The sequence below is a fragment of the Conger conger genome, chromosome 9 (assembly GCF_963514075.1).
Source record: "Conger conger chromosome 9, fConCon1.1, whole genome shotgun sequence".
Classification (NCBI taxonomy): Eukaryota; Metazoa; Chordata; class Actinopteri; order Anguilliformes; family Congridae; genus Conger; species Conger conger.
Window position 1 is genome coordinate 30,057,988 of NC_083768.1, and position 14,265 is coordinate 30,072,252.

General features: G+C 40.9%; 1 protein-coding gene across 8 annotated transcripts; it reads right to left on the reverse strand.

The window, feature by feature from the left end:
- Window positions 1-235: 235 nt before the first annotated feature.
- On the reverse strand, window positions 236-12,998 carry slc39a6 (solute carrier family 39 member 6). 8 transcript variants are annotated; one of them, XM_061256122.1, is made up of 12 exons: window positions 12,843-12,997; window positions 10,488-10,567; window positions 9,440-10,381; window positions 9,123-9,276; window positions 8,754-8,876; window positions 8,198-8,367; window positions 6,796-6,984; window positions 6,599-6,689; window positions 5,852-6,235; window positions 5,181-5,261; window positions 4,389-4,579; window positions 236-1,604 (listed from the first exon to the last, which is right to left on the reverse strand). In XM_061256122.1, exons 3-12 carry the CDS (start codon window positions 10,376-10,378, stop codon window positions 1,452-1,454), a joined length of 2,475 nt encoding a protein of 824 aa, XP_061112106.1. In that variant the 5' UTR covers window positions 10,379-10,381; window positions 10,488-10,567; window positions 12,843-12,997; the 3' UTR covers window positions 236-1,451. The 8 variants fall into 8 exon arrangements, with proteins under 8 accessions (XP_061112106.1, XP_061112103.1, XP_061112108.1 ...); XM_061256119.1 differs by having other exon boundaries at window positions 10,483-10,567; XM_061256124.1 differs by lacking the exon at window positions 12,843-12,997 and adding an exon at window positions 12,610-12,676.
- Window positions 12,999-14,265: the final 1,267 nt, after the last annotated feature.

Here is a 14,265-nt window from a genome sequence, read left to right on the forward strand (position 1 = left end):
AATGGAGTAATCAACGAAAACATTGGTCCAATGAAATTTGGTAACGGGACTACATTAAATGGGTTTGATGTATGGGTTTGATCATAAAGCGATAGTTTCTTTAAAATAAAGATGATAGTCATGATGCAGTTGTGAACAGATGATTTGAGCAACAGCACAATGTAATATGGAGTGGATGCTGACGACAGTAGCGTACGAGGTAAATGCAGAAATGAGAGAAGCACAAAGGAAAGCGTTGTAATCTCTAAATGTACTTTATTTTCCTGGAATGTGGGAGCACACAGGTATATCTAAAGCTGCCTGACATACACAATGAACAACAGACAACACACATACTGATTCATTTCAGTAGTTCCCTTCATTTAGCTCTAACAAACTTAGTGCAACTAAAACATACTAAAATTGCGGCCAAGGCATTTGTGTTATTCGGCACATAATGATAAGACATTGGCAAGACACTGACGTTAGTTTTATGAATGGTGGTTCGACTAACATTACAGACACACATCATGGAATGACTTGGTTAGTATACTTTAAATCCAGCCGTGTAGAGAGTCCCGGCAAAGCCACTCTGGAACCGCACCAGGAAAAACAGCAGCTATGATAACAAATGCGAACTGAAGTGGCACCGTTTGACTACCTTGTCCTTGTGCCATATGGCCTTCTACATCTGTGTCTAAGAGACGGGCATCTGTGTAAATCAAAGTCATGTTAACAAAGTGCTTTTGTTATGGATTGCACATTACATGGAGAGGGTAAACAAAGAAACGGGTTACCTTCATTTCAACTGCCTACATGCAGCTTGGTCTTCAAAATAATACGCAGCCCTTCCAACACGGTGGATGCCAACCCATTCAGACTGGGTTAGCCGGCTACGCCACTTTGGTCACACATCATAATCAGTCATAATTACCCCATTTAAGCACAGCATATACACAAGTCATTGCTGTGAAGTTTCAGTGGAACACTAGAGTTGACCTTGGTTTGGCATTTATTATAGGTTTGAACATAGGTTTACAATAATGGCTAATCGAATAAATAGACAGGGATATCCTATTGTAACCCATGTATCACAATACTGTCGTTACTAGTAACAGATGACACGTGTTAATTCTCATCCGTTGAGCACAGTGAGAAAATTACATGTCTTTTATTTTTCATGTAATATTAAGTGGTACTTTCACAACAGTCAATTGCAGCAATGAAGCGTACAACTAAAATGTGAAGGAACACTGTTCCTTATTTAAGTCAATGGGTCATTTCTGCATGAAGCAAACCTTGTAACAGCCATTTATGTTAAGCCACATTCCAAAACAAATGCAATCGGGACAAATGACACGATTGGAGCACTGCCTAAAAAATGTCTTTCTGGGGGAAAAATAAATAATCGTTTCTTTAAATGAATCTCCCTTGCGGAAGATGGCTGTATCCTGGTGCAGTGGTCGGGACTGTTAGAGGCCGATGTCCAGCTGGATTTTGTGCTCGAAGATGGCAATGAGCAGCATGATCCCAAAGCCCATCAGGATGCCGGCGTTCTGCAGGAGGAAGTAGCCGCAGTGGCTGAAGCCCTGATCCCCGGCGTCGTTGTGCAGCATCTCAGGCACCTGCGTGCAGTGACGACCACATACAAGCTGAGGAACACTTAATTCTCTCAGTGACAACCACATACAAGCTGAGGTAGACTTCATTCTCTCAGTTTCAACCACATACAAGCTGAGGAACACTTCATTCTCTCAGTTTCAACCACATACAAGCTGAGGTAGACTTCATTCTCTCAGTTTCAACCACATACAAGCTGAGGTAGACTTCATTCTCTCAGTGACAACCACATACAAGCTGAGGAACACTTCATTCTCTCAGTGACAATCACATACAAGCTGAGGAACACTTAATTTTCTGTGACAACCACATACAAGCTGAGGAACACTTAATTCTCTCAGTGACAACCACATACAAGCTGAGGAACACTTCATTCTCTCAGTTTCAACCACATACAAGCTGAGGAACACTTCATTCTCTCAGTTTCAACCACATACAAGCTGAGGTAGACTTCATTCTCTCAGTTTCAACCACATACAAGCTGAGGTAGACTTCATTCTCTCAGTGACAACCACATACAAGCTGAGGAACACTTCATTCTCTCAGTGACAATCACATACAAGCTGAGGAACACTTAATTTTCTGTGACAACCACATACAAGCTGAGGAACACTTCATTCTCTCAGTGACAATCACATACAAGCTGAGGAACACTTCATTCTCTCAGTTTCAACCACATACATTACATTACATTACAAGGCATTCTTATCCAGAGCGACGAACAATGAAGTGCAGATCAAACACAGGAACAAGGGTGAAGAGGACCCGAGAGGACAGTACGGTTCCGAGTCCTAGCGTGACCATACAGATACAATTGGAACCCTTGAAGAATACATCGAATTACAAACCAGCATACCACAGTTGGCAGCTAGAATACCCAGAGTATAACAATACAATAGCTAAAACAAAAACAAAATATATATACATATAACTATATAAGTGCCATTATTGTCTACAAGCTGAGGTAGACTTAATTCTCTCAGCTACAACCATATACAAGGTAAGGTAGACTTAATTCTCTCAGTTACAAGTAACGACTATGTTGAAGTTATACCTGCATTCAAAAAGGAGCAATAGGGAACGCGATAATGCCTCTTCATGTGAAAGACTTTGATATTCCCAGATCTTAAATTATTTTTTATTTTTTTAAATCCAGCTATACCAAATACGAATATGGTCTTACTGACTTCAGAGCATGGCCACCAGGGGGTAGTGTAAGTCACCGGTTCTGATATTTTTAGGCGTGTCGCTGACAAGTCAACAGAAACCGCAGAGTATTCTGAGATAACTACATCACCCACAGTAACTAGTTAACTTCCTTTTGGTTTGCCTGCAGTGTTGCCTTAAGCAAGTGAGACATGCTCAACTCGACTCAGGAGGTGTGATCGACTTGGCCAGTGAAGAACACACCATGTTTAGTCCTGAGAAACCCATTGGTTGCTATGCTCATGGCCATTTTGTCCTGCTGCAAGATGGAGTCCCGAGCGTTGCGCCATTTGGATGGATCTGGGTAAGACGTTTCTGCACATATCAAATTTCATTCTGCTGCTGCAGTGAGCAGTCACATAATCAATGAATAAAAGTGAGCCAGTTCCAGTGGTCTTAACAGCCATAACAATATCTCCACCATGTTTCACAGAAGGGGGCTTTGGAGCATGAGCAGTCTGGTTCTTTCTCCACATTTTGATATCGGTTAATAGCTGGGTGTAACCAAACATTAGGCTACATCAAACTGGATCCATATATCGGTTGCAAGGGTGAACGATCTGATCCATACAACATACATGGATGGAACTGTATCAGGACACATAGTCATATTTATTTAAATTAAATCTTATAGCGGTTTGCTCTCTGGCAACACTGCCAATGTCACTGTTTACCTTTCCAGCCTCAACATGATGTGCTCATCATGCTAATGCCTTCAGTAGCCACTCTCAAATCAAAGAAAATGAGAGATTTCCAAACACTTTTTCCCTAAAATCAAATGTGACAAAGAAGTGTTTATAAATAATTATATAAAATGACACATTCAACAGACCACGTTCAGATGGCAGACTGTCTGGGATGACCTTTTTTCAAAACTTAATTATTTTACATGTACTTCAGAATAAAGGGGGTTTTCTTTAAAAGAAATGTAAAGCATTCAGTGGTTAGCCACTACAGTGGTCTTCTGTGGTTTGCCAGGTCGTGCCATTACTGAGCTCACCAGTGCATTCCTGCTTCCAAACACTGTATTAGTTGGTTCTGGTATGCCCAATTTTTTTTGCCATGTCTGATGGATTTGTCAGCCTCAGTATGGCCTGCACTACTGCCATTGACACTTACAGGACTTCATGCCGAGAAACAATAACAAACTCAAGAACTTTGGTTTGCTTTCCTGCACAATAATTAATGATACAAAGACACACAGCTGCCAAAGAAACACCTAAAATGGAGAGACTATGTAATAAAAGGGGCTTCCAACAAGGATCATCATGCAGTATATGAATGCAAGTACCCTTGAATCAAAGCTGACACACTGCACTTTAAATTAATACTCAGTTTCATTTCAAAACCAATGTGCTGGAGTACAGTGCTAAAATAACAAAAACTGTGGCCCTATATAGATATATATATTGTGTATATATAGATGGACAAACATAAGTAGTGCATGCAAATAAACCTTAAAATGAAAAAGCACTTCATTTCCGTTTTTTGACACAGAACCAAAGAGTCCAGGGATAGGGAAAATATATGCGTAAAATTAGATTTAGGTGAACATATTTGGTATAGCTGGAAACAGGACTTACCATGTCTACCAGGGCCACATACATGAACAGCCCGGCAGTGAGGGCGAATATCCACATGGCGATGTTCTCGGCGTAGTGCCCAATGAGGATGCCTGTGATCATGCCCAGGTACGCCATCATGGCTGACAGCACATTGTAGAGGATGGCCTGCTTCACCGTCATGCCTGCCTTCAGCAGGACTGCAAAGTCCCCTGCACAAGAGTCACACGTCACCCTCCGCCATTACACAACTGGGACACATTCAGATGCCAATTAAGGCTGAAACTGTGAATGACTGATGGGGAAAACACTCAAATATACACACGCCCATATACATGGCGCTGTTTTTATACCCCAGTCTTCATTACCCTTCCCTGGATATCCATCTTGGATCTTGGTACATCCTTTAGCAATGCAGTGAAACTACATGTGAGCCTTTAACTGGCTCTACAACATTTAATACCAGTCATGCAAGTCAGACCAACCATCATACCTGGGTAGGGTGTGGGACTAATTAGATTACACAATATTGTCCGTGAACAAACCTTAGCAGCATAATATTAGCTTGACATAAGAACACTACAAGAGCAATATCAGATAAAAAATTTTGAGAAATTATGTATAAATCGATCTGGATGTTGTCAGTAATAGTTTTTTCTGTAACCTGTTCCTTCAGCAACCAGGTGATGCATTTATCTGACAAATCTATCCACAATAAAGAGAAACTGAAATGATGGTCTTGAAGTCAAAAATCTTAATATGTGCTGCACGTGGCATGACCATGTGCGACCTTGAAGTACGTTGTGGTCTTACCCAGCTCGTGGGGCAGCTCGTGACAGAACACGGCTACTGAAGTGCTGAGTCCACTGGACAGCCCTTCTGTGAAAGCTGCCCCTGTTGAGGAGAGGAGAACGGAACTGTCACATGACTACGTAGACACACTCAGGCACTCAGGTTAATATTTAGCTAAAAGTTTAATCTACTACGATGGCTGTTATATAAATCGACAATAGTGTGAACATCCACTGCAAAACCAACCAAAGTTTATGACTGAAAGGCGAGAACTACAGCTAAGGGCTACCTTGCTCCTAAAGGGAACAGCATTAGCTACAAACCGGTGTAAAAGCTGCAAGTATGTATTCTGAGCACAGAAAATGTGTAAGAACAATCTAAGAATACTGAATGTGGAGTCCAATGGGTATCTGTCCCAGGCAGACCATTCCCGTTTGATGCAATTCATACTGTTTGAAACCTCACAATAGCAAGGTAAAAAAAATGGAGATGGGTTGGGGTAGCACTGTGTTGGAACTGTGCTTTAGCTGGGGCGACTGAATCATATGGGTCAAAGTTCTTATGGTAACTTCAAGATGTGTACTGTAAATGCTTTGTAGTTTTCTTTAAACAGTCGTTTTTTTCCCCAGCAAGGGTTATGCACTTCTTCTCAACATTATTTACACAAAACCCCAAAAGTGACAGCCCCATACCAATGGCCAGCCCGTCGCTAAAGTTGTGTAGCCCGTCGCCCATGATGACCATCCAGGCCAGAGTGGCCACGCCTGCCTCCTGGAAATGCTGCTGGGAGTAGGAGTGTGAGTGGCTGTGGGGGTGGTGGTTCTGGGAGTGGTGGTGGTGCAGGATGTGGTGGTAGTCGTGGTGGTGGTGGTGGAGGTCGTCGGGCTGGCCCACGGTGTCGTGGAAGTGCGAGTGGCACTTGTTCTCGCAGTCCTGGGCCATGTAGCCCTCGTAGCCGGCCGAGGCGGCTGCAGGCGCCAGCATCACCTCCTCCTCCTCAGCCGGGCCCTGTCTGGCCAGCTCCGATGTGAAGGTGGACTGGTCCTTGAAGACCCCGGCCCCGTTCGTCTCAACGTCTTAAACAAGCAAACGGGTCGTTCTGTAAGTTCCTTACTGTACCTAAATTTAGTATTATTGCTCCCCGGGTGATGCAAATCTGTGAATCATGCCAATCTGTTTTCACTAAAGAGATGAAAATAGGCCTTCAAATCCATGCAGGCTCATCACTTTGCTACAATTTAGTCTCACACCAGAACTCCTAGTGTTACAGCTGCATAACTCAATGCACAATAACTATGCAAGCCAGATCTGAATTAAACTGAAGAGAAAATGAACAGGAAGCTTGAGTGGAATGAAAAAAAAGAGGAACCCAATGTGATTGCGTAGTACATTCTGGGCAATCGCTTGATGGAAGTGTACTGGAACGGACATTTTTGTACCTTCAGATGGTTTGAGATTGTCATTTTCTTCTGTCACGGGCTGCTTGTCAGCTTCGACGCCATCTTCATTTTGGCCCCATTTCTTTTGATTCTGTATGAGACACGGACGAGTTACAGTAGATGAGCTAAAGGGGTTATAACACCGTGGCAAAAATAGTGAAAAATCAAATGAATTGAATAGAGAAAAAGACCCTCACCTTCTGTTTCTTGTCCTTGTACATCTTGCCCAGGGTAAGGAAGTGCTCAATCAAGAACATGAAATAGACGCCGCTTAAAGCCGTCAGACCTTTCCACACCGGATCCAAGTTATCTTCCTCGTCACCATGGTGAAGCTGTCCCTCACTCACATTGGCTGAGTGGTAGTGATGATTATGACCCCCCTGGGACTTTTTGATGCAAATAAATAAATAAATAAATAAATAAAAATAAAGGGGAAAAACAGATTTAATCGGTGCCTATGTAAGAACTGCTTGTCTTGTGAGCCTACCTTCAGCAGGTAAATTAAGTTCTAATTTCTGGGCTTCAGTACAAAATTGCAAGTTGCACAAACCTTGAATTTTGAGCATTTTACTTTTGCTTTCAGAGTAACTAAAGGAGAAATCTGTTGTTGAAATTATATATTCATGTGATTATTTCATTATTAATATATCATATTATTAATTGCTTATCCTTTACTAATTGCTTATACTATTATTGGTTGCTTATGCTGAAGTGATCCAGAGCATACACACTTATTAAAGTATCATAACTTGCTTTGTATTAATGGAAACTATTTTCTGTAAACTGTGTGAGTTGAGATGTCTCTTTTCCTTCTCTGCCCTGCGGGGCTTTGAAGGCCACAAGGCACCGCGAGGCATAGAAACAGCATGGTATCTGTTTATTTGAGAAGGAGCGGGTGCCTGTGAATCTCACAGATCATCAACATTCAGCGTTGACAGAATGTTGATCTAGGGAGTATCTCTCCCTGGAGACTGGGAGTATCTCTCCCTGGAGGCAGGGGGCTTAAACAACATAAGCGAGGGCCTTTCGGAATGTTCCCAAAACATACATTCACGTGGACAGATACCTTAAGGGAGGAGAAAGTTAAGAAATATCTGTTGCAAGGAGAAGAGGGGTGGATTGTCTTTGAATATTGATTATTGGAAATACTAATGAATACTAATGAAGGGGCGTACATTTGTTGCGCTCTGCGCATACATATATCCAGACATAGGTCCTGGAACCTTTGTCCTTGTTTTTGCATGTAACTTGGACCCTATGCGCATAGTAAAGATTGGATTTTATTTACTGTCTCTGAGTGTTTTCTTACAGGAATAAATTAAAATTCCCACCACAAAATCTCTTTGACCATATTTATCAACCTGCTCTGTTCATGAGAAACATAAAAGTAATCTGTGAATAACACTGAAATACCTCTTAAATCTATTTAAAATAATCCTTACTGGTTGAAGTCCAGTTTTGTACTTCTAGAATTCTTTCTGTTCAGACACAAAAAAAATTACCCCAGGCAAGCAATCCTTTTTTTCCCTTACATTCCATTATCAAACATTCAGAGGGGGTGGCATCAAGGCCTCTGTCTGTTACACAGCATTGACTCACATGTGGAATGAGGTGTAGGAAGGCATCTCCACTGAGGGTTCCTACTGCCAGGGCTACGAGGAAGCTGAGCAGAAACTTGAAGAAGACGCGGTTCATCAGCGGGATCAGGACCACGCCCAAGAGGGACAGCAAGCTGATGATGGTGATAGAGACAAATCCCCCAATCCAAGCTGGAGGATGAGGCCATCAGAAGTTAGAGAGCATTTTTACAGACTAGATTATTTTGCTTAGGAGAGGCTCTGGTGCCATCTGCATTCCTTCTGCAAGTTCTACCATGAATATCCATAGCATAATATAAAGCAATGCAGAACATTTCCTGACACCAAACCTGATCAATAAATAAAATTAATTTGGCCTAATGTACTAAACCAGTGAAGGGGCGAAAAATGGCTTCAGGAGCTACGACGTGTGCAGATGTGTCATTATTGTTCAGTATGAAGAGATGTGGACAGGAAGGCTTTAACAAAGCTCTGCTTTTAATCTACACTTTCAAAGACAAAAATGCACCAAGGGGCATCAGCAATACGGCAACAAAATATGAAGAGACTGTATTTACCTGCTTTGATTGAAGAACCATTCTGGTTGTTGTCATTAAGCTGGTGATCATGATCATGCTCATTGTCATGATCATGATCATGATCATGATGACCGTGACCATGATGACTGTGATGATCTCGGTCTGAAAAGAAGGAGCCTATTTAAGCAGGAATTTAAAAACTGGCAAACAGTTCACAAAGTTTAAACTTAATTTAAAGACCCGGTTTGAAATGCCACCAAAATGTGTAACTTAGACCTGAGATTAAGCCTTTTTTAAAATCAGCACATAAATCATTTATATATAGCCGTTATCCTGTTCAAATGGATTCCTTCACCTTGAGGTATACCTCAATATGAGGTATAGCTGTTAAAAAAGGAGGGTAAATACCAGTATTGATTTGGAGGCGATCCTCAGCATGTAGGATGCAGGACTTAGTGTCCATCTGATTGAGAAGAGCTGGACACAGATAGCTGAAGTCACTGACAGAGAGGACCACCTTTGTCATTCCATGTGCAGACAAGATGCTTGAGGCATTTAAACACTGAAACAGGACAAGGAAAAACATTATAAGGACTAAGGGGCATGAGGTTTGAGTTAGAGAATTTTCAAATGGTTTGCTTCGACAGCATACCATCTTTACAGACAACGTAAGAAAAGTTCTGTTTGAATCACACCATTTTATAAGATTTCTCTGTCCTATTTACCTCTTCTTTGTGATCTATGTGATCATGGCTGTGGTCATGGTCATGGTTGTCAGGGTCATGACTGTGATCTGGATCTTGATCTTGATTGTGACTGGGATCAGGGATAGGCTCATGGGCTGTGTCTGGATTGTGGGTGTGATCGTCATTGTGGGAGTGGCCGTGATCATGGTCATGGTCATGAGAGTTTCTACCCACATGGTCTTGGTCATCCAGGTGTTGGGGGTCAGGGGATATGGTTTGTTCCTCTGAAACAAGCAGGTTGTCAATGAGCTTGGTGGTGGTGCCCAGGACATCAACGTGAGTGGAGTTGTCACCTTGGGAGGTGGAGGCACTGTCCTGGGACGGGTTATAGTCAGCACTCCTCCGGCTGCGAAACTCCTGAGACTTCAGCAGGACATTGGTGGTGTATACTGGGGTGGTGCTAATCTCCTGCTGCACCCTCTTATCGTAGAGGTTGTGGTGGGCGTTCGAATCCTCGATTTTCTTTGCCGGGGCCCCTTCGCTCCTCTGGACCTTTGGGGCTTCAGCAGTTTTCTTAGTGGCAGGAAGGTCTTGCCAATGGGGATGGCCCTGATGTTGCACATGGTGGTGGTGCTGGTGGGTGTGGTGGTGGGTGCCTCCATCCACATGCCCTTCCCCTGGGTGGCCAGCCTCCTCCTGATGCTGTACCATCACTTTCCGGATGCGGTCCAGTCCCACACTTTCAAGCAGTCTCTTCAGTCCCTCGAGGGATATGGTTCCATTCTCCCCATATTTGCTGAACAGCACCTCCAGGTGGCGCCTCTGAGCATGCTCAGCTGTGCGCAGGTCTTCAGCCAGATCTGGGGACCCGGTCTCTCCCACCGGGCTGCAGTCAGTACTTGCTTCCCCATGAGTGTGTACCCAGCACAGGACAAAACACACCATTGCCAGAGGATTCACCGACCTCTCCTCTCCCATATTCTGGAATACAATGAATCAAGTTAAAAAATATATTATTTGTACCAATCTTGCAACTTTAAAGGGTTAGTTCACTTTCTGTCTTTTTAAACCTATCATTTTACTTTACTGTGTTTTTGATTGGTCCATATAGTTTTCATGTGCAGGTTCCAGCTTTACAATGCCAGGAATAGGGCACTTTGGGGTTTCCTAAAGCAAGAAAATACACCTTTAAAAAAGTAAATACAAAAATAAAAATAAAAGAGCTTGCATAGCTTTATTACATCATGCAAGTATTTACTTCCTTGAGAGGAGCAATCTTAGATTTGATAACACAATTTGGCAGGAAAATATTCAAAAATAATATTAACTGTATACATTTGTACAATCAGGTAATATAAATATGTACAACCAAGCCAAAGAAAAATATGCAGTTAATGAAATTTGCTTAAAAAAGCTTTTACATTTTTTTTAGCTTTTAAAATGTATTCTCGAAATGTATTTTCCAGAAGACAACACAAACACGTACAGCCTAAAAATCTATTCAGTGACAATTACACAGCACAAAATCAATGATACAGTACGTGTGAGTGTGGAGAATCGCACCTTCATAAATATTGGCTTTGACTGACAGGTGCAATAAAGATGCAATACAGATGCAATCGATGCTCTATTCAAGACCTTTATTTTTCACTTACTTTTAACTGAGGAAAGGAAAATACCTTATTTAAAGGCAAGTGTAGCAGGCACACAGAATGCCAGAGATTTTGTAAAAAGATTTTATAGATCACCAATTTGCATTCAACATGTGTATTTACAGAGGCATACGTCTTGGTCGTGTCTCCAATCTAATCAAAATTATGGACAAATATAAGACTTTGACCACAATAGCTTTATATGGAATTCCATATGAATGCAGAGAATACCCTGTCCAGTGCCCAACTGTCCATCAACGATTATGAATCTGAGCAGGCCATTATTAGTTGGAACCAACCAGCCCATATATTTTAATATCTTTATTAATCATTTTTTATCCAAAGATATCAAGACATGCACCATTTGTAAAAGGGAGTCCAATCTGTTATGATCACGGTTATGAAGTTGACTCCATCCAACAAGGAGACAGGGAGCCTATTCTTAATGAACTCGTGTCAAGTAATAGTGGAAATATTTGCCGTTAGCAACTTTTAACTTAATTTATAATATATTATAGTATTACCAGTATGAACATTTAATTGAGTAAATCTTTATTGTTGCAAAATTCATAGAAGGGGAATGCAAATTAAGAATGCAACTTAACTAACATGTTTTTGTTCGCTTATATTTGAATGCCCGTGCTGTGATAAATGATTTTAGGAGTAGCAAGCCAGCGATTGGATAATCCAAGTGGATAACACGGCGATATAAAGATAAGAGTAATAACTATTCTTGCCAACTAACTTCGTTCGCAGTGTGAAATGAGTTAATAGTAAAAATAGCCACCGCTGCCGCCCAAAAGCGAGTGTCAATATAACTAATGCACAAGATGCTTCCTACTTTGTTTGCACAATAGTTCATTGTAAGGAAATGTGAAAAAAAATGACAGCAGACCAGACACCAGAAAAGCTAGCTAAAGCATGACCATGCATTAAGTCTGTGTACTCCAAATCACCAAGTTATAACGTTAGCTACATTAGTGTTAGCCTAGCGTTAAGATGGAGCAATGCATGTTAGTAGTTTGTGTGAAGCCAGTAAATATTGTTTAGATTAAAACAAATCAACACGGCGATCAGAACATACTGTCAGTTTTGTGTCATTGAACAAATCTATATTAACGCTAGCTTCAAACAAACGGCGACATTGCTGGTTCATGACCGCTAACTACGAATTGATACACGGTGGCAAAACAATAGCTGGTAGCTTTACTTGCTAGCCGCAAAATGGTATGTTACTGCACATACAAATGAACATAAATTATATATTTGTAAACTATATGTACGTTTGCATATGTCAAGTAATATGGCTAACATTCGCTAACACCAATTATCTAGCTAGCAAGCAAGCTTAGAAATACGTTTTATTTCGCCAATATAGCTAGCTGGCAAGATATGAACAAAGAACAAAATGGATGTCATCTAACGTTAAGGCCCAAACGCGGCCTTGCTGACAAACGCAGAATAACGTATTTTTTTTACCAAGATAAACACCAAAATTTAAAACACATGTGGCTGCATCCGTAAAGCTCCCATGGTGTGCAATGCTCGAATACACACCAAGCTGTCGAAAGAAAGCGCCACAAGTTGATTTTATGCGCTCCGCACTCGTACTAGTGCCGTGTGCAGAGAATACGTCAAGCTCCGGAAGCTCACAAACGCCTTCAACAAAGGACAACGCGCGTTAAGGCTGGCGGCATCATTAAGATATGCGCTAGATCATTTTTATTACAAACAAATTCGAACGTTTCAGTACCGAAGTCAAATATTGATAAACAACAATTAATACGTACGTAGCTGTTGTCGCAATAGACGTTTATATGGCGTGGTAGTGTCAAATTATTGCTAGAAACACCAGCTCGTCGTTCCGAAGATTTTCACGCGGCTTCAGGTTCCTAACATGTAGGAAGACATGTAGCTAGATGCTAGCTATACTGATTGGGGGGAGCAGGGCATGTGACCGTCGTTTCTGAAGTATCCCGTGGAAATAACGGCAAATGCAGTTACAGTTGAAAACTGAACACTTAAAGAGGGAAACCGTGGGGAGGTGTTAGTTTATACATAGTATGATTACAGCAATACCTGCGCATGAAAATGGCAATTTGCTATGCACCTTCCTTTAACCGTGGGTGAGGAATAACTGACATTATGTAATATTTACTGACTGATGCGTAGCCACTGATTGAAACTTTAAAGCGGCTATGGGATACAGTTGGGTATCAACAGGGCCCAGTATTTCAAAACGTTTTTGGATAGGATTGATACTGAAAATCAGAATAATATTGATTCCACTGAAATGATAGATTCAAGGTTGATGTAAGGACATGTGGGACACATGGCACATCTTTAATACATTTTTCAAGTTTTATGATTTTAGTGATTCAGTGAGCACATTAACGCATTCCAAAACAATATCTATTCTAAATGGACAATAACATATTTCCAGACCCCACAACACTAAAAGTCGTCTAAAGAAAGCCTTAAAAAAGGTAAATTCTTTGGGATATTATTTGAAAATATATTGCTATCAATTCTAAAATAATTGCCTAGTGGGTAGGCGCAAAAACAATATCATAATTCTTCCTCTAGATCTAGAATCTAGATGAACCAGTTGGACAGTCAAAGAGACACACTGTAGTGAACCATTAGTTTGACTAGGGTCGATTGATCAGTAAAAAAACAGTATGCTCCCAAAACAGTTGTGTTTGGAAGTAATTTTTTTATTTGTTTTTAAAGTTAGGTATTTTTAATTATCTGTATTGTTCAGTGAGACATTTAATTTTGAAATTAGACCAACTTTGGCCCATACCTGTATATTATGTACTGCTGCAGATGAATATGACTTAATATTCAAACTCAATTACACATTTTCCAACATGTTTGGAAAAATGTTTGTCTTAATGAAATGTTGCATTATTCTGACCAACAGAGACAGATCCAAAGACTGCAAATCTAAATTCGGTAATCCTGATCTTTTGGTATCTGGATCATTCTGATCCAATCTGAAAATTATTTGAAAAACCTGGACAAAACCAACAAGATCGATTTGATCTGGGATAGCAAAAAAAAAAAAAGGATTTCAAAATCTGGATAGTCCTGATCTAGATTAAAAATTATGTAAAACTGGGCCCAGATAATTCCTTTTGGTCAATCAGTCAGATATGTACAGTTTGTCTATGTATAAAACTTCAACATGGCTGCCTAATTTCCAGCAAC